Source organism: Garra rufa, chromosome 5 (genome assembly GCF_049309525.1).
Source record: "Garra rufa chromosome 5, GarRuf1.0, whole genome shotgun sequence".
In the NCBI taxonomy this organism is placed as follows: domain Eukaryota; kingdom Metazoa; phylum Chordata; class Actinopteri; order Cypriniformes; family Cyprinidae; genus Garra; species Garra rufa.
In genome coordinates this window covers 43,661,642-43,683,099 of record NC_133365.1, presented here as the reverse complement: position 1 = coordinate 43,683,099, position 21,458 = coordinate 43,661,642, and the positions used below count along the sequence as shown (strand labels likewise).

Genomic DNA, 21,458 nt, shown 5'->3' with positions numbered 1-21,458 from the left:
CTTCCAAACTAAGTAGCAAAGTTGACCAGACTTCAGTCAAAAGCCTGGCAGCACGAGACCACCTCAAACGATCCATAAAACACATGGATTGTCCTAATGAGTGTTCTAGATTCTGCTCGAGAGCAATGCTCCAAGACAGCAGAAAAAAACGTTTAATAAGCATCTGTTACTGTATTTACCAAAACAGTGATTACTTATTCACTGACAACATCTTAATCATATCATTTGCCTAAGGCTCGTCATTATTTAAGGTTTGAATTATGGGTAATTGTTTTTATGTCACATCAGGGCACAAGAATCCTATTCCACTAAAAAACAAGACTCTGACAATGAGGTAGTGGAGCCCTGGGGCAGGATCACAGCCAAACAGCACACATCTCTCCTTCCCTTCAGATTTTATACACACACTTGCTCCTCACACTAATGAGACCTTGTTCCATCATGTTGTAGAAAGTACCACACACAAATACACACACCCACACACACACAGATGTGCATCAGCTTATTACCTCAGGTCCATCACCCACCTCTGTGGTCGTGTTCTCATCCTTGAGACAGAGAAACAAAATTACATTCAATATCACACAGAGTCCTGTTGATCCAGAGACTATGGGTCAATACTGCCACAGACAAACAGTGTGTGTGTGTGTGTGTGTGTGTGTGTGTGTGTGTGTAGGTGTAGGTGTGAGTGAGTGAGTGTGTGCACAAACCTCCTTCTCTTTGTCCTTCTTTTCCCCCTGATGCCAGAACATGGAAACAAACACATGAATCAAAAAAACATAGACATATACAAACAAACACACAAGATACAAACTATAAGCTCTTATAGGCTGAATCTAAATGAGCACATATGATGCATTATTCAATACATTACTGGAAATGAATGCAAACATTTGCTTATTTAGTTGTTACCGCATAACATTGATATAATGAAGATGATCCCGTACGGGGAAAGAAGCAAAATGTGTTTAATGACTATGTAAAAATATACATTAATTTAAACGCATATATAAAAATACTAAATCCAATACATTAATCTTCAAAAGTTTGGAGTCAGTAAGATTTTTTAAATGTTTTTGAAAGATATAAGTATGGTCACCAAGGCTGCATTTATTTGATTAAAAATAAAGTTAAACGGTGAAATATTATTACAATTCAAAACTATTTATTTCTGTGATGCAAAGCTGAATTTTCAGCATCATAACTCAAGTCTTCAGTGTCACATTAATATTTTGTGGTAACCATGATATGTTTTTTCAGGATTTTTCAAGGTCAAATATATTTATTTCAAACAGATTTATTTGTAACATTATTATTATACTGTCGGTTATTCAGTGTGGATAAAAACATTATTTCTTTAAAAAAAAAGTTACTGACCTCAAACTTATATGTTACTGTATTACATGTACATTCATGTATTAAAACATTAAAATTACATATACATATGTACATATACATATATATAAAATGTAAACACAAACTTTTATTCTGAATGTGATTCATCATGATTCATCGCTTGGCCCCATTTGAAATTTATCTCATACATGTAATTATCAAATAACAAAATCTCAATAATTTGTAACACATTTAAAATGAATCAATAAAACACTAGCCAAAACATGCTATTTTGCTTAATTCTGTGGGGCAATCTTACTCTAGGGGTCGAACCTGAACTTTTCACTTCAAAATATCAAAGCTGCTTTTTGGTTAATTGTTGGTCTATGAGCTACATGCAGTAAAAAAAAAAAAATGTCCTGATGTTATCAGTATGGTGTGCCACGTTACAACTAGTTAAACTTTTAAAAATACATCTCAAGACGTTCTGTTCTATTTAATGTCTTTGGCTGCACTTCATTGTTGTTTTTGATCGATTATTGCTGTCACTTCAGAGCACTGATGCTAAGGGCTGTGACCACCATAGACATTAGGTGCATTATATATACACACACACAAGCTTTAAGTACTACCCAAAATACCCTAGGTGCACACACCTTTTCCTTTTTAGTTACAGACTGCAGAAAGAAAGAATGAACAAAAAGACAATAAAAACAAAAACAAACAAAAAACAAAGTTTAAACAGATATAAAATGCAAATGAGCACATAGATGAACTCAAACACCACAATATCTTCCGTACACAAAATTGAAGGGAAGGAAAGAAGAATCTAGATAAATAATTCTACTGGGTAATAAGAGGAAGAAGTTAAATAGAAGAAAAGAAACTAGCTCCCTAAATATTTGATTGATCTGCGCAGAGCATCTGATACGACGACACTGACTACTTCACTACAACTGTCATACATCAAACTAAAGCATTTAGCTCTCTCAAACCCACCTTCTGCCTGTCAAGCTGTACATACAGATGAAAGGAGAGATGGTAAAAACAACAGTCAATAACAGATGGATGAATGGCAGGGGGTGAGGGTGACGAAGAGAAGGAAGTTGAAATTTTTAAACAGGAGAAGTCGAATACTCAAGGGGCCATTCAAATAGGATGTGTTTGTGCATTAAAAAGAGCTAAAGAGTGGATTGAAGCATTTGCCTAATCACGACAACCAGAACGCAAAACTGCTGTGAGATGTGACGATAATAATCAGAACATTTTGATATTTAAATATGTAAATTAGTTCACCCAAAAATGAAAAATCTGTCATTAATTACTCACCCTCATGTCGTTCCAAACCCGTAAAGTCTTCATTGATCTTTGGAATGCAAATCAAAATATTTTTGATGAAATCCAAGAGCTTTCTGACCCTGCATAGAGAGCAACGTATCTACCACGTTCAAGGCCCAGAAAGGTAGTAAGGACATCGATAAAATAGTCCATGTGACATCAGTGGTCCAACAGTTATGTTATGAAGTTATGAGAATACTTTTTTTTATTGTGCAAAAGAAATGCTGGCTCCTGCGCCATTCACTTTTGTGAATGGCGGCAGATTTTAGGTGATTTTAACAATGTTCTTAATTCCTTTCTGGGCCCTGAACGTTTCAGATGTGTTGCTGTCTATGCAGGGTAAAAAAGCTCTTTGATTTAATAAAAAATATACTAATTTTTGTTCAGAAGATAAACAAAGGTCTTATGGGTTTGGAACAACATGAGGGTGAGTAATAAATCACAGAATTTTCATTTTTGAGGGAACTAAACCTTCAACGGTCATGCTATTTGCCTCTATCTATGCATTTGTTTCTTTCTCCCTACACACGCCAACGTACCAGTCAAAAGTTCACTGCTAAAGAACATTACCATGAACACTGACAGCAACACCTGACTCACACAAACTCAAGGACAGCAGAATATTTGTCATCACTTCACAGCGTTATCGTTAAAATGCAGAATTAATTGAAAAATGTCTGCACATGTCTGGCTTTTAAAAAATGCCTGGACGCAATAACACAATACACACAGCAAAACACTCACACTTTAGGTGCAGTCACTAGAAGAGTGCCTGCTAAGCCTAAAACTGCTCCTGTTTTATTTCAGTTCTTTTGATTGACATGTGACAATCAAATCACAGTCCCAAAACTAATCTTTAGTTAAACGGATAGTTCACCCAAAAATGAAAATTCTGTCATTAATTACTCACCCTCATGTCGTTTCGTTCCAAACCCATAAGGCTTTTGTTCATCTTAGAAACACAAATAAATATATTTTTGATGAAATCCAAAAGTTTTCAGGACCTTCAAAGACAGCAATGCAACTGAAATGTTCCCAGGCCCAGGGACATCGGTAAAACAGTCCATGTGACATAAATGGTTCAGTGCAATTTTATGAAGCTACGAGAATTCTTTTTGTGCACAAAGAAATAAAAAACAATTCTCCTCCAAACGACGTATTCTGCCATTATCAAGAGTACCATGGTGCATATATGCACGTAAACAAGACGCAGCGAGTCTTCTTTGCACACAAGAAGTATTTTTGTAGCTTCGTAAAATTATGGTTGAACCACTGACGTCACATGGACTGTTGTACTGATGCTCTTACTATGTTTCAGGGTCTGGGAACATTTCAGCTGCATTGCTGCCTACGCAGGGTTAGAAAGCTCTCGGATTTCATCAAAAACATCTTAATTTGTTTTCTGAAGATGAATGAAGGTCTTACAGTTTTGGAACGACTTGAGGGTGAGTAATTAACGACAGGATTTTCATTTTTGGACAAACTATCACATTAACTATCATTATTTGATCCCTTTTACTGAACACAATACTGAAGGGAGGATAGGAAACTATAGGAATAAATGTGTTGCAACAGGATAACCACAATCACAGGAGTACATGATACAAACTATTGAAAGGTATACAACCAACAGGGTTTCACATCACACCATTTTTTTCTTTACAAAACCAACCTTATTCTCCTTTTCTTTGTTGTCAATCTACAAATAAAAATATATCATACATTTTCAAATTACAGTCCAGTGTACCACCAAATGCAAACACCAACCTGCTAAAATCACATTTCATTACTTGCTCACTAATGGATCCTCTGCAGTGAATGGGTGCCGTCAGATTAAGTCTGATAAAAGGTACCTGATTCATGATAACTGGAGTAATGTTATTATGGTTTATGGATATGTATTTTGTCCAAAAGCAGTGGTTTAATGTTAAATTCTTTAATGATAATGACAGCTTTCCACTTCACAAGCTGTTAATAGAGACGTTTCGATTACTTGTGGATTACTGTGATGTTTTTATCAGCTGTTTAGACTCTCATTCTGATGGCACCCATTCACTCCAGTGGATCCATTGGTGAGCAAGTGATGTAATGCTAAATTTCTCTAAATCTACATCTTGGATGGCCTGAGGGGAGGAAATTTGTAGCAAATTCAGATTTTTGAATGAACAATTCCTGTATATGCACATACAAACAAGAGTTCAAAAGTGCATCAATTGTCTAGTGAATTCATCCCTACAGTATGATTTTTAAGGTGATTTCTATTCAATGGACTTTCCAGATCTTTTATAGTCTTACTCTGCAGTTCACTCAGTATGTGGAGCTGTGTTTTAATTAGCTTGCATTACGTAATGATGCTGATGTTAACCCAACTGCAATCATTACCATCACAGCTGGAGTCTAGAACACAAACTCCACAGGACACATGACACAGAGGACTCACTCACCTCCAATTAAAAATATAGCATTTGTATGGATCTAATTAATATCTTTAAGCTTGCATTTAAGACTAGCTATATTTACTATATGAATACAGAGAACATACATATTTCATTCAGCTTCACTGCTCTTGATATGATAAAAGAATCAATTAAGGCCCAAATCCCAGCTGCAGAAGTGAAAGCTTTTGATTATTTTAAAGCTTTAGTGCTACATTAAATTATCTGGGCGCAATTAATGGGTCAATTAGGCTTTAATGTGCATAACTAAGTATGACTGCAATCTAAAGACCCGTCTGCTCAATCAGATTTTCCTAATCACCTTGTCTTAAAGAGACAGTTCACCCAAAAATGAACATTGTCATCAATTACTCGCCTGTACTCTGTTTCAAACCCTGTATTTTCTTTAGTATGTCACAAAAAAAAGACATGAATGAACGATTAAATGAAAACCATACAGTGCAGGTGTGCACAACCCTGTTCCTGGAAATCTACCTTTCTACCTACCTTCCTTCCAACCCTGATGAAACACACCTGTGCTCCTTCAGATCCTAATTAGTTGGTTCAGTTGTGTTTGATCAGGGTTGGAGCTGAACTCTGCAGGAAGGTAGATCTCCAGGAACAGCCTTGGGCACCCTGCTATAGTGTATATCTGCCAAGGTTTTGATTTTTTTTTTTTTTGTCCATTTTGGACTAAAGAAAAGCATTGACTGTGATCTCTTAACATACCTCTGATCCTTCTGAATCTGAAATGCCAGACTGATGGAAAAGATGTAAATGCATAAGTAATAACAAACAAAGTAAACAATTAAAACTATTGAAGCCCGTTTCATCCACTGAATTAAAAAAAAAAAGGTATTTCGACTTATCGCATGATTCAAATTTTTTTCTCTGATTTTGTGATACAAACTTGCAACTCTGACTTTTTCCTCCAAACTGTTAGATATTGACCCGCAATTGCGAGTTATAAATTCAGAATTGCGAGATATAAACTTTCAATTGCGAGTTATAAAGTCAGCATTGTGGGATATAAACTAGCATTTCTAACTTTTTTTTTAGAGTTTATATCTCACAATTCTGACTTTATTACTCGCAATATCAAGTTTATCTTACAAATCTAAGAAAAAAGTCAGAATTTACTTGTAATTCAGACTTCTTTTCTTAAAATTGTGTGATATAAACTCGCAATTGTGAGTTAAAAAGGCAGAATTGCGAGATATAAAGTCAGAATTATGGGAAAAAAACTTTTCTCACAATTCTGTCATTTTTCTCACAATTCTGACTTTTTTCTTAGAATTGTGTGATATAAAGTTGCAATTGCGAGTTATAAAGTCAGAATTGTGAGATATAAAGTTGCAGTTCTGACTTTGTTTCTCATTTCTGACTTTATTTCTCATAATCGTGAGATACAAACTTGTAATTGTAAGTTATGAAGTCAGAAAACTCGCAATTCTGACTTTTTCTTTAGAATTGTGAGAAACTTGAAATTCAGGTTTTTTTTCAGAATTGTGTGATATAAACTTGCAGTTGCAAGTTATAAAGGCAGAATTGTGACTTTTTTCTCTCATTTCTGACATTTTTTCCCATAATTGTAAGATACAAACCTGTAATTGCGAGTTGTGGGATATAAACACGCAATATTGTTTTTTCTCTCACAATTTTGACTTTTTTTTTTTTAGAACTGTGTGATATAAACTTGCAACTGCGAGTTATAAAGTCAACTGCAGGATATAAACAATTCTCAGAATTGGCTATTTCATAATTCTAACTTTATATATTCTAACTTTTTATATTGCAGTTCTAAGAAAAAAGAATTGAGAAAAAAAAGTCAGAATTGTGAGACAAAAAGCAATTACCATTTAAAAAAATTATTCAGTGGCAGAAACGAGTTTGCATATAAAACAATGATAGACATAAAAAATAAATAAATAAATAACTACATGAAGCTTTACTCACACTACTGTTAAAAAGTTTGGGCTCAGTAAGCTTTTATTCTTGTTTGGGGAAATTAAAAAAAAAAAGTTTATCCTAAAGGATGTTTCAAACTGATCAAAAATGAGAACAAAGACTTAAAGTACATAAAAAAATAAGCTGTACGAGTCCTGTTTTTAACACTGATAATAATAATGAATATTTTTTTAACAGCAAATCACCATATTAGAATAATTTCTTAAGGCTCATGTGACACTGAAAACTGTGTGGAAAAAGTGTAATGGCTGCTCACAATTTAGCTTTGGCAGCAAATGAATAAATTGCATATAAAAATATATTAAAAATATTACAATATTACTGTTTTATAAACGAAAAAACTCAACCACCCCAAACCTTTTAGCCATAGTGTAACTATCTGCTCTGTTGAAAATCTCAGTGCTATAAAGTGGCTGCACTGTACTGTACTAGCAGGCATAGACTGCACAATAATTGCTGCATTGTATCCGGTCGCTTAGTCACCACATATCTCTGTCAGTGTGAACAGCCATTAATAATGTTTCATATGTTTGATAAACAGCTTCATAAAGAAGCACATCAGGTTAGACGTATGCCTGTTTCTCACCTTAGCATCTGATTCATCCGACTGGTAATGAAAAATAAAGAACAAGGTGAGTAACAGTGAAAACAAAGAACAAAAAAGAAAAAAAGGTGCTAGGTAGTAGCAGAAGACTTTCACTGCGTCGTTGATTTAAACTAAATCTTGCAAAACACCCCCACACACACACACATTCATGGAATCACACATTCTTCTGTACTGCAGTATTGAATGTACAGACCTCATTGCCTTCATCATCAGTGATGGCCTGAGCAAAAGGAGACCAAAAGAAACAGAATTTTGTGTTTGTGACCCCTAACTTTTTACATATTCGCATTTGCATAAACAAACACACATCTTTGTCTAAATGGAAGAAATTTAATAACAGTTTAAAAGATCAAAATATTATGTGACCATGGACCAGTCATAAAAGTCAATTTTTTGATATTGAGATTTATACATTACCTGAAAACTAAATAAGCTTTGTATTGATGTATGGTTGTTAACATAAGAAAATATTTGGTTGAGATACAACTATTTGAAAATCTGAGAAAAAAAAATAGAGAAAATTGCCTTTAAAGTTGTCCAAATGAAGTTCTCAGCAATGTATATTACTAATCAAAAATTAAGTTTGGATACATTTATGGTAGGACATTTACAAAATATCTTCATGCAACATGATCTTTACTTAATATCCCAATGATTTTTGGCATAAAAGAAAAAGCGATAATTTTGACCTATACAATGTTTTGTTGGCTATTGCTACAAATATACCCATGCTACTTACGACTAGTTTCGTGGTCCAGGGCCACAAATATATATATTTTTTATTTTTCAAGTAAAAAATATTGAATTTTGTCAATTCACTTATGATTGGCAGGTAATTAGCTGTTAATGGACACTATCTATAGACTCTCTCAACACACCTCCTCCTCATCGTCCTCAGGCTCCTCCTCATTCTCCAGCTTGGAGTGAAAATAAAGATCAATGTTACGTGATTTAAGGATTTTACAGTATATTAAGAGCACAACACTACAAAGGGCTGATTGATATGGGTGGCATAAGGTGGTGCAAAAAGGGTACTGCAACCTAGTGAAAGTGTCTAAATACAACACCTACTAAAGCACACAAAACACACAGGGGTTAGGTTAGGGATGGTTTATCTCCAAACTACATCGCTTCACCTACCCGCTCTTCCTCAACAGTATACTATATACAAAAAAATGTATATGGTTAGCTCAGCTACCATAAACATTCACTATAAAAACACACACACACACACACACACACACACACACACACACACACACACACACACACATATCTACACAAAACTGCACACACAAATTCTGAAAAACACACTGGTGTCCAAAAATAGAAATGGCATTTTCATGTCTTCCAGCAGATGATTCACCAGAATTTCCAAAAAGATGCGGAACATTTGGATGAACTCTTGACAGATAATAAGTTCAGTTCATTGCTCACCACAAGTATATCATGAATAAAATGCCAGTAGGCCCATCATCATCAAACCGTAACCATACACTTTTTCCCAGTTTCATAGACTCACTAAAGCAGCTCGATGACGCTTTTCCATTGCGTGGTATGACTCGGCTCGGCACGACTCGGCTTTTTCTCGGCACGACTCAAAGTGGGTGGGATTAAAGATGATCATTATAGCGCCACCACCTAGTCTACTGACCACAATACAGCGTGGTCATTTGAAAAAGTTGTGTAAACAAATGATACTGCGGTGGCTGTTGCTGACTACTTAAATCTAGTGGGTTTGATGTCTCATGTCACAAACCCAGTCATGCTGGGAGTGACTATTCTCTTTGATCAATCAGTGATCTGCAGTGTTTACACATCACATTTTAGTATAAGTACGGCTTGCCTGGAACCTCAACCAAGGTGGTACTAAAAAAAAGTACCAGGTACTACACATTGTACACTACAAGTCAAAAGTTTTTGAACAGTAAGATTTTTTAAAGAAGTTTCTTCTGCTCACCAAGCCTGCATTTATTTGATCCAAAGTACAGCAAAAACAGTAACATTCTGAAATATTTTTACTATTTAAAATAACAGTTTTTTATCTGAATATATTTTAAAATGTAATTTATTCCTAAGATCGAAGCTAAATTTTCAGCATCATTACTCCAGTCTTGTCCAGTCTTGAAACATTTTTTTTTATAACAGTCGAGAACATTTTTTTCAGGATTCTTTGATGAATAGAAAGATCCAAAGATCAGCATTTATCTAAAATAAAAAGCTTTTGTTACATTATACGCTATACCATTTAAAAGCTTGGAGTCAGTATAATTTTTTCGAAGAAAGAAATGAATAGGTTTATTTAGCAACAATGCTTTAAATTAATCAAAACTGATAAAGATATTTATAATGTTACAAAAGATTTCTATTTCAGACAAATGCTATTCTTCTGAACATTCTATTTTCTATCAAAGAAATCTGAAAAAAATTCTACTCAGCTGTTTTAAACATAATAATAATAATAAAAAATGTTTTTGAGCAGCAAATAAGAATATTAGAATGATTTCTGAAGAATCACGTGACTGGACTAATGATGCCAAAAATTCAGCTTTGCAATCACAGGAATAAATTACATTTTAAAATAGATTCAAATAGAAAACATTTATTTTAAATAGTACAAATATTTTAAAATATTACTCTTAATTGTTTTGACTGGTAGCCCCCAAAAGTGGGCCATAAATTGCCATAAGCAGCATAAAAATGACACAAATTCAGGGTAAATCTGTGAATTCTAAGGTAATGTAATACTGTCTTAGATTTTTGGTCAAAAAGTTTTTTTCTTTTTTACTTTTATTTAGAAAGGAACCATTAAATTGATAAGAAGGGACAGTAAAGAAATGATTCTTTGATAATGTGACACTAAAGAATGGAGTAAAGGCTGCAGAAATCTTAATTTATATCATAATATTACTGTTTTACCTTTTTTTTTTATTAAAAAATGCATTCTAATGCTGTCAGCATACGAGAAAAATGTTAACAAACCCACACTTTTGTATGATAGTGTACCTTTTAAGGCACTACATTTTTGCTAGAAAACAAAAAAGTACTATGGTAACCAAAATTTCTTGGACATTTGAAGTGGCTTTGCCTCTGTTATATGACAATTTACCCTAGTACCACCACAGAACTTTTTTGTAATAGTGTTGCATCTGCAGCAAGTAACGTCATGTTTCACTCACCTGCTTGGCTCCCATAGATTCAAACATCTTCTCCAACATAACACGCATCTGCTGAACATTGTTCATCAACACACAGGGCTGCAGGAGAGAAAGGAAACAGCACAAGGACAGATAAAGAGATTTTTACTGTACGTTAGCAACAATTTGGTACAAATATAGTGCTTACGTATTTTTTAACACTCACCGTTTTTTCTTTCTCACAGTAAGAGGGGAAACTCTTGCTTAGAATAGCACAATACTGCAGGAGCACTTTGGTGATAGTCTGGTTTGGGGAAAAAAAGGAAAAGAAGAAACACTATTACACCTAAACGGTATGAGTAAATGAACTACACCTTGTACTGAGCTGGTAATCTGGAATGGAAGACAAATTGACGTTGCTGTTAAAAACTGATGAATTTTTCATGTGAAGATGCATTAAGTTGCTGTTTTGTACCCCTACTGTAAATAGACCTCAGTATGCTGATTACTGATTTTAAAAAAATGATACCGCGATAATGATCATGTCAGATAACTGCATTCAGTATTTAGTCACCGCCTTCACTAAAATCTAATAAAATGTAAACGCATCTCAGCTCCTACAAAACCTGTGTAGGCTTCAACAAAGATGTCTCTGCGACAGACGTCTAAGTTAAATATGACTCACAGGCTAAGAAGCAGATGGTGACGGTCTAAAGACAAACACTCTGTGTGCCAGCAGCTTATATTTCTCTTTCCTCCCATTTCTCTTTCAGTCAGGCTCTGCTTGTCTATCTTCCAGCTTCTCTGCAACTATCTTTTGAATGTAGTATATAATATGGTTTAGGTCTGTTGATCTTCACCTTGGCAAATCGTCGGTTGTACTGGGCAACCACTGCAGGATCAGGACAGTCTAATTTCTTGATGATTTCAAAGCTTTGGTTGAGCTGAGTGAAGATGTCCACAACTGAACAGGAGAATAGAGCATGCTCAGATGTCTGCTGGAACTGTAGAAAAAAAAAAAAAACAGGAAAGATGTTTCTTCAGCTACGGGAACTGTCCTGTGTCTTTGTGTGTTTATTTTATTAGGGTCCAGATGGCATAAAAATTATATGCTTTTTTTTTTTAAGAAAATTATGATTCGTTGATTTATGATTGTTGATTTTTATGGATTTTTTAAGTTTTCTTCACAAATCACATTTCATATTTCATCTTAGACATGCTCTTGCTTTAAAAATAATAATAACACTTATTTTCTAGGGGAAAAAATTGGTGCAAAATGGTTTGTGTGGTGTAAACTAATAAAAATAGATATTTTAACTATTTGAATGAATTTTGAATTTCACTCTTTGTTTATAATATCATAGTTTTAAACATGAAGTATGATTGAAAGTCTGAGTCTGAGAACAAGGCCTAAAAGGGCTGTTTCTTTTTATTTCTTTTTAAAAAGAAAATTGGCCGTTTTTTCAGAATGGATCAATTAAATTGATCAAATGGATAATAGAATATTTATAATGATACAAAATATTTCTATTTTTAGTAAATGTTGTTCTTTTGAACTTAAAAAATGTTGAGGACCAAGTCAGCATATTCAGTTTTGCCATCACAGAAAAAATTGTAACACTTTATAATAAGGTTCATTAGTTAACATTAGTTAACATGAACTATAAATGAACAATACATCTACACCATGTATTAATCTTAGTTAGTGTTAATTTCAATAAGTATTTTCACCATATATTTGATCAAATAAATGCAGCACTGGAGAGCAAAAAAGACTTCTTTCAAAAACATAGAAAGAAATTTTTTACCAACCCCCAAATTTTGAATATATATAATATATTGCAATTTTTATTTTAAAAAAAAGGATAAATAAATGAAGGCACTGTAGAAAGCATTTCTCAAAAGCATTTTTCAAAACATTTCAAATTTGCCCTTTACATAACGAAAAGAAAACGTCTGTTAATCTTAAGAAAAATTATACCCCTAACAGGAAAAAGACAGCAAGTAGCAATTTTATTTGACAAGGTATGTTTTAAAGCCTGGTAGACCAAGAACGAAGAAGCCATATATATAAGAGAGCGGACAACACAGAAAGGTTACACAGCAGTTTCTGAACCATACCCCTTCTCTTTTATCCCTCTCAAGAGCTCCATGCATAAACTCCATCGACACTTCCTCATTCTCAGCCAGCCACTGAAGAACAAATGGCAGAAACCACCTACAGATGGGAAATGAAAAAGAAATATAGAGAAACAGGAGGAGGAATATAGCAGGAGGGCAGCGAAGCAGCAAGTGGTCAAGAACATTTAAACAACAGAGGAAAGCATCAACTAGTCAATTTGGGACTGTAGGTGATGGCAGATTGCGAGTGAGAACATAAAACTTCTCAAAAGAAGAACAAACTGCAGTTTATTTGCAGTAAAGAGAGAAAAGTTTAGCCAAAGATGCTCTGAAAGAATTTTAGAAGCAGGGTGACTCACGATGGGTACTCTGGGACGGTGTCTGTGAAGGCGGGAAGGTCATGGACGTATTCGTTGTAGAGCCATTTCACTTTGAAATGCAGATTCATGTAGTCCGCACTTTTACACAATCTCAGCTTCTCATGCTCTGGAGAAACAAACAGCATGAGTCAACAGATTTAATTTCTTTTTACCTTGTCACGAATTTCACCCAGTAAACATTTACTCTTCTTCGTCTTCAACGTAGCGAACTAAGAATGAACTGCTTTTTCATCTGAAAGTCTCTAGCTGTATAGGCTAAGAAATGCATTTCACACACACACACACACACACACACACACACACACACACACTACCATTCAAAAGTTTACAGACAGTATGTTTGTAAATATATATATATATATATTACTTTTATTTAGCAAGTATGCATCAAATCGATCAAAAGAGACAGTAAAGACTTTTACATTGTTACAAAAAAATATGTGACTCTGGACCACAAAACCATGGGTCAAAATGATCATTTTTTCTTTTATACCAAAAATCATTAGGATATTAAAGAAAAGATCATGCCCCATGGAGATATTTTGTAAATTTCCTACTGTGAATTGTCAAAGCTTTATTTTTGATTGGTAATATGCATTGCTAAGAACTTCATTTGGACAATTTTAAAGGCGATTTTCTCAGTATTTCGATTTGCACCCTCAGCTTTCAGATAATTTCAATAAAAAAAATGTAACCTTATGACTGGTTTTGTGGTCCATGGTCACATATATATATATTTTAAATAAATGAGTGTTCTTTTGAATTTTATATTCAGACTTTCTTCAAAAACACAAAAAATCTTACCAACCCACATACTTTTTTTTTTTTTTTTTTTACAATAGTGTACATGTGCACACACAGACTCTAACAAAGGCTTAACCATATGTCTTACCAGCATAAAAATCAAGTCTGCGAATATGGAATGTGGCAGGTGCTAAAATCAAGAAAACAAGGCAGGAGAGAATGGAGAGATGAAGAACACTTGAGAAAGAATGGAAAGAAGTGCAGGTGTGCAATGAAAGGAGTGGTTTTAGAAGAAAAGGATACTGGCATCAAAAGGAAAACATAATTTTTTCAATGAGGAGTCTAACTCTAGTTTGCTCCTACTTGGAAGATCTAAAAGAAAACCAGTGTGTTCTATTCTCTAACTCTGCTGTAAAAATGAGAGAGTGAGGACTCAAAAACAAAAAGAGTGCTTTGAACCTTTAAAGGGGTTTTATCAAAAAACAGGATTTGATTTGCTCTTTTGAAATGAAACCTTAACAATGCAATGATCCCTCCCCTGCCCACTCTAAAAATGATTAAAATGAAACTGCAAATTAAGTCGTTCATGTGCATAGCACAATAATACAACACTAGCCATATTTATTATTCAGTACTCAGCTACTTGGCCCACACAAGTCTTGTGACATAATAAGGCAGATATTGTACTTAATCACCCTAACTGTGCTAACATTCCACTTGGTATCAAAGCTATAGAAGTGATCGTTAAAGGAAACCCCGGATATTAAGACTTGTAAGGCTAAATACAGGTGTGTGCCAAAAAATTAGAATATCAAGGAAAAGTCCATTTATTTCAATATTTTGTTTCAAATAGTGAAACTTGTATGTTGTATTAGTTCACTACACACAAAGTGAAATATTTCAAGCCTTTATTTGTTTCAATTTTGATGATTATGGATTAAAGACAAAAAAAAAAAAATCCAGTATTTCACAAAATTAGAATATTTCATGTGACCAATAAAAAAAATATCTTAAACACGTTGGCCTTCTGAAAAGTGTGTTAATGTACTGTATTATGTCCTCAGTACTTTGTTGGGCCTCCTTTTGCACTAATTACAGCATCAAGGCGGCGTGGCATGGAGGCGATCAGCCTTTGACACAGTTGAGGTGTTATGGTAGCCCAAGTTACTTTGATACTGGCCTTCAGCTCATCTGCATTTCGGGGTCTCTGTTCCCTCATCTTCCTTTTGACAATACCCCATTGATTTTCAATGGGGTTTAAATCAGGTGAGTTTGCCGGCCAATCAAGTACAGTTATTCCATGGTTATTAAACCAGGTACTGGTAGTTTTGGCTTTGTGGACAGGTGCCAAATCCTGCTGGAAAATAAAATCATCATCTCCAAATGCTTGTCGGCAGCAGGAAGCATGAAGTGCTCTAAGATTTTCTGGTAGACATCTGCATTGACTGTGGACTTTATAAAAGACAATGGACCCACACCAGCAGATGACATGGCTCCACAAACCATCACTGACTGTGGAAATTTCACAGTGGACTTTAAGCAGCTTGGCTTTTGTGCTTCTCCGGTCTTCCACCAGACTCTGGGACCTTGATTTCCAAATTACATTGGAACCACTGGGCAACAGACCAGTACTTTTTCTCCTTAGCCCAGCACAGACGCTTCTGACATTGTTTTTGGTTCAGGAGTGGCTTGACGCATGGAATTCTCCAGCTGTAGCCCATGTCATGCAGACATCTGTATGTGGTGGTTCTTGATGCACTGACACCAACCTCGGTCCACTCCTTATGAAGCTCCCCCAGATTTCTGAACCGCCCTTGCTTGACAATCCTCTCAAGGCTACTGTCATCCCTGTCACTTGTGCACCTTTTCCGGCCACATTTTTCCCTTCCTCTAAACACTCTGGTAATATACTTCAATACTGCACTCTGTGAGCATCCAGCTTCTTTTGCAATTGCCTTTTGAGACTTTTCCTCCTTATGGAGGGTGTCAATAATGGTCTTCTGCACCACCGTCAAGTCAGCAGTCTTCCCCATGATTCTGAAGCCTACTAAGCCAGACTGAGACAATTTAAAGGCTGCGGAAACCTTTGCAGGTGTTTTGTGTTAATTAGCTAACTAGATTGGGACACAGGGAGCCTACAATGTTGTCATGATATTCTAATTTTGTGAAATACTGGATTTTTTTTTTATGTTTAATCCATAATCATTAAAACTGAAACAAATAAAGGCTTGAAATATTTCACTTTGTGTGTAGTGAACTAATATAACATACAAGTTTCACTTTTTGAAACAAATTATTGAAATAAATGGACTTTCCCTTGATATTCTATTTTTTTTTGGCACATACCTGCATAATGTAAATTATGTCTTTTACTGAAACATGTGGTAGAAAAACTATGAAATAGTTATGCTATTTAGAAAATCCACATTGTTTTATACATATTTTGGACTTATATTAAGCCATACAAGTCCTAATACCCAGGGATCCCTTTAAAAGATGTGGCAGTGCCTAATTACAACTCACAATTACAACTACAAATTCACTTTTGAGAAATTGCTTCTCAAAGGTACAGTAGTAAAAACAGCTTGATTAATTCGAGGGTCAAAGAACTGCTGTTGGAATATGCTCATGCAAACTAATCTATGTGCAAAGAAATGTTAATTAATATAAAAAAAGCTGGTCATTTGCATCTGGTAGCTTGTATCTATAACAAGAAATTTACGCCCAAGTTCACACTCTCATTACTCCAAAAGACCTTATAGCACTATGACCTTTACCATTCTTCCAATGTTTGTAGATGATATGATTAAGAACTGAAGACAGACACAGATGAAAAAAAGAAAGATGGAATGATGAGTATTCTCAAATAAATTTATAGTGAACACAAACAAACTTTAAGGGCACACACACTTCCCATACATATAATTGTGTATTTCTTCATACCTTCCAGTGCATACTTCATGTCCTGAGCAAAGAGTGACCACATGACCTCAGCACTGACCTTCCCCACATTCAGCTCCTGAGGAAACCTGCACAGGACACACCAGAATAAATAGAACTCAAAGTATTTTTTTTTATTATATGTGTGTGTGATACTGTATTTGTGCAGTGACTGACTGATTTATGATTGAGCTGTAGGAGTTCCTGTCCTCCTCTATGATGGAAACTATTAAGGTAATGAGTTTGGGCCAGAAGTCCAAATTCTGTACGCTTGGTCCTGGTTCCTCTACAGCAGCATTTTCCTCCTCTTTCTCATCCTTCTTGTCTTCCTCTTCTTCATTCTCTTCTCCCTCTTCTTTCTTTTCTTGTGGTTTCTGTTGTATAGAACAATTGTATGATATAGAAAACACTGGGATGATAGAATGAATAAACAACAGATAAATGGATAGATGGATAAAGATAGATAATCAATAGATATAAAGACAGAATAACAGATCTGATATAGAAAGAGAGACAGAGAAAGACAGAATGACAAAAACAAAACAACAGATAGAATGACAAAATGAGAGATAGAATAACAGACAGATATAGAAAGATAAAATTGCATGATAATGCAAAAAAATGACAAAATGAGAGAATGAGAAAGAGATATAGATATAGAAACAGAAAAACACAGATAGAATGACAGACAAAATGACAGAATGATAGAACGATGAATAGAAAGAAAGATAGAACGATAGAAAGATAAAGATAGAATGACAGATAGATGATGGATATAACGATAAAACGATAAATGTAATTGAATGATAGAATGATAGGACGATAAGACAGAATGATAAATATAGATAGAATGATAGATAGATGATAGAGATAACGATTGAATAAATGAATAAAATAAACAAACATAGTATGTTAGAACGATAGATAAAACAATAGATCGACAGACAGACAGATAGAACGCTAAAACAATGAATAGACAGAACGATAGACAGAACGATAGATATAGACAGAAAGATATAGAGATGATGGATATAGCGATCAAACGTTGAAACGATAAATGTAACTGAACGAAAGAATGATAAAACGATAGATAATGACAGAATGATAGACAGATATAGATAGAATGACAGATAGATGAGAGACAGATATAACGATAGAACGATAAACAGAGCGATAGAACGATAGATAGATAGATACAGATAGAACACTGGAATGACAGAATAACTGATAGAACGATGTATAGATAGACAGATACATAGAACGGTAGAATGATAGAACAATGATATTTAGATATAGAAAGAATGTCAGACAGACAAACAGACTGATAGAATAATGAATAGAAAGACAGATAGAATGATAGACAGAACGATATATAGAAATAGATAGAATGATAGATGATATAACGATAGAACGATACATGATGCAGAACGATAGAATGATAGATATAACGATAGAATGATAGAATAATAGACAGAATGATAGATAGATAGATAGATAGATAGATAGATAGATAGAATGGTAGAACGACAGAATAGAACGATAGATAGAAAGACAGAATGACAGAATGATAAATAGATATAGATAAAACGACAGACATATAGACAGACAGAACTACAGAACAATGAATAGATAGAAAGACAGATAGAATAATAGACAGAACGATATATAGAATTAGATAGAATGATAAATGATGATATAACGATAGATGTAACAGAACAATAGAATAATAGACAGAATGATAGACAGATAATAGATATAACACTAGAACAATATATATAACAGAATGATAGAACGATAGATACAATGATAAACAGAACGAAAGATTGACAGACAGACAGAAGGACAGATAGAATGACAATGATAGACAAATAGATAGAATGATAGAGTCTATTGCAGAAACTCATAATTATACTGATGATTCATGGGCCTGACCTTTATGAACAAACGTGGTCTCTATGGTAACAGATAAATTCTATAAAATATTACTCATTTCAGGCTGATGTCCCAGGTTGAAATGCTGGAATCCCCCATGAGAAATTCAACCTCTAATAATGACATAATCTAAACAGAGATATCCAAACTAACTGTCAAACATGAGTGTAAGCATCCCCATCTGTGTGTGTATGCAAACACACACCTGTGCATGACGTGAAAGTGTTTACTCACAGGCTCCACGGCCGGCTGGAACTGTCTGTTGTACAGCTCTTGGCAGTTGTTAAAGATGTACTCATATGTGGAGTTGAGACATGCTTTTACACAGTCTCTGACCACATGAGCGGCACGCGGGGGAGACTGCAGTTCCAGAACCTGGACAAAGGGGGCACCACAGAAGACAAGAACGTGTCTATATAAAAACAATGTAACACCCGCTAACAAATCAATAGTGACTAATCTCCGTTATGAAAGGCCGCACAAAAGCCTCTCTCTTTCAGCACAAAGAAATCAATCTTCATCTCAAACCTTCTATTATCCTTTTCTACTGTATGAACTCAGGCAGACAGAAATGACGGAGCGTTTACTCAAGACTATATAAAACACAATTGAATTACTCATCTCTATAGGATCTGTCACTCAATATATGTATTACAAATAAGACCCACAACATTGTATCTTCCAAACACTTTATGGAGGGCACTACAGCATGCTCATGCTTGATCTGTTTTAGACAGACATTATCTTACCTTCAGTCTGAAGAATGTAATGCTAGTCAGCAAATCCACTGTGGATTTAAGATCTGCTAGACGTGGCTTACTGCTGGCTGGGAAATTATTCTGGAGATCAAAGGGACAGAATGAAGATCACAGGAAGCTTGAGTGAGAAGCACAGGATACTTGAGGAGAAGTAACAAACATGAACAACGGATCACTTATATATGCACATAAACAAAAAGTTTACTGTTCAAGTATACAGTGTTATAAAATGTATACATGCTAGCCACTCTCAAAACCAGTTGAAAATCACACATATAGACCTATATACGTACTACGTCAAAAGTTTTTGAACCGTAAGATTTTTTTTATGTTTTTTAAAGAAGTCTCTTTACCAAGCCTACATTTATTTTTTATTATCATTTTTTAATTGTCAACAAATATACTATTTACAGGTGATACATCAAAGGCCAACAAAACTTACATGACAGTAAACATGATTTGTGTGTGCGTGTTTGAAATATTTTTACTAAAATTATAGAAATTACATTTTTTTTTAGCAAGGATACTTTAAATTGATCAAAAGTGATGATAAAGACATTCACAATGTTATAAAAGGTTTCTAAGTCTTCTAAAATTTTACTCAGCTATTTTCAACATAATAAATGTTTTTTAAGCAGCAAATCAGAATATAAGAATGATTTCTGAAGAATCACGTGACTGAAGTATGCAAAAAAGCTTCGAATCATATGAATAAATTACATTTTAAAATATATTAAAATAGAAAACTGTTATTTTAAATAGTAAAAAAAATCTAATTTTTTCCTGTTTTTGCTGTACTTTGAATCAAATAAATGCAGACTTGGTGAGCAGAAGAGACTTCTTTTGACTGGTAGTGTAACTTTTTGGGTATGTATGTATTGATTTTGGCCTAAATTGTATGTAAAATTTAGAAAAATTAAAAGTTCAAACTCACTGGCAAATCAGGATTTGTGCAGGAGTTGTGAAACATTCACATTTTACAAATAGGTATGTGGATGAGTGGATGACTATCTGTTCTTTTTTAAATAAAGGTCACATTAAAACTTGAAATAATGTTTAAAATACTGTTAAGTAATGTTTTGAATACTTAAAATGATGTCTTCAATCATTTTTACAAATATACCCTTTATATATAAACTATATTGTTTTACACTTGTCCATTAACCCACTTTCCATCATAAAACCATAAAAATCTATTTTTATTATTATGAATTAATAATAAGAAGAATTATAGCAGTAGTAATAATAACAACAACAACAACAACAACAACAACAATAATAGTAAAAATGAGATGCTAGCCCAAAGCTCCAGCATACTTGTGTCCCTACAGTAAACAAGCAGTTTAAAATACAATTTTAGAAAAATATACACATTACATAAATACTGAAATGTTACATAAAGATTAATGACTTAAAAGGCTTTATTCAGTCCCTCCAGTTTTTCGCGATTCTGCGATCGCTGAATTTAATGCAAAATCAACAAAATGTCGCATTTTTTTGCGATCCTGCATAATTTGTCATTTAACCGCAAAATAATCGCAAAAAATGGTTATTCAAATATTTCAATAATAAAAAGATTTTTATAATATATATATATATAATATATATATATATATATATATATATATATATATATATATATATATCTATCATGTTGATAAAGACGCTGCTCACGTGATGTCTGTGAGCTGTCTGTCTGCAGGCTCGCAAGATCGATGTCCCGGGGGCTATTGTGTTTTTCAGTCGAGCTACCAAAATGTTTC

General features: G+C 34.2%; 1 protein-coding gene across 1 annotated transcript in view; it reads right to left on the bottom strand.

Annotated features, from left to right (window-relative positions):
* The window catches only part of LOC141334873 (protein unc-13 homolog B-like), a 30,247-nt gene extending 10,390 nt beyond the window's left edge, over window positions 1-19,857 (bottom strand). The window contains exons 1-19 of the mRNA XM_073840097.1: window positions 19,837-19,857; window positions 19,687-19,776; window positions 19,172-19,312; window positions 17,183-17,379; window positions 17,009-17,094; window positions 16,843-16,878; window positions 14,214-14,255; window positions 13,301-13,427; window positions 12,942-13,038; window positions 11,681-11,824; window positions 11,047-11,124; window positions 10,863-10,940; window positions 8,824-8,844; window positions 8,562-8,600; window positions 7,877-7,903; window positions 7,663-7,683; window positions 5,838-5,867; window positions 711-737; window positions 510-548 (exon numbers count right to left, since the gene is read on the bottom strand). Of these exons, the coding sequence (XP_073696198.1) occupies window positions 510-548; window positions 711-737; window positions 5,838-5,867; window positions 7,663-7,683; window positions 7,877-7,903; window positions 8,562-8,600; window positions 8,824-8,844; window positions 10,863-10,940; window positions 11,047-11,124; window positions 11,681-11,824; window positions 12,942-13,038; window positions 13,301-13,427; window positions 14,214-14,255; window positions 16,843-16,878; window positions 17,009-17,094; window positions 17,183-17,379; window positions 19,172-19,312; window positions 19,687-19,776; window positions 19,837-19,857 (1,341 nt within the window). The remainder of the gene's footprint in view (window positions 1-509; window positions 549-710; window positions 738-5,837; window positions 5,868-7,662; window positions 7,684-7,876; window positions 7,904-8,561; window positions 8,601-8,823; window positions 8,845-10,862; window positions 10,941-11,046; window positions 11,125-11,680; window positions 11,825-12,941; window positions 13,039-13,300; window positions 13,428-14,213; window positions 14,256-16,842; window positions 16,879-17,008; window positions 17,095-17,182; window positions 17,380-19,171; window positions 19,313-19,686; window positions 19,777-19,836) is intronic.
* Between the last annotated feature and the right edge of the window lie 1,601 nt (window positions 19,858-21,458).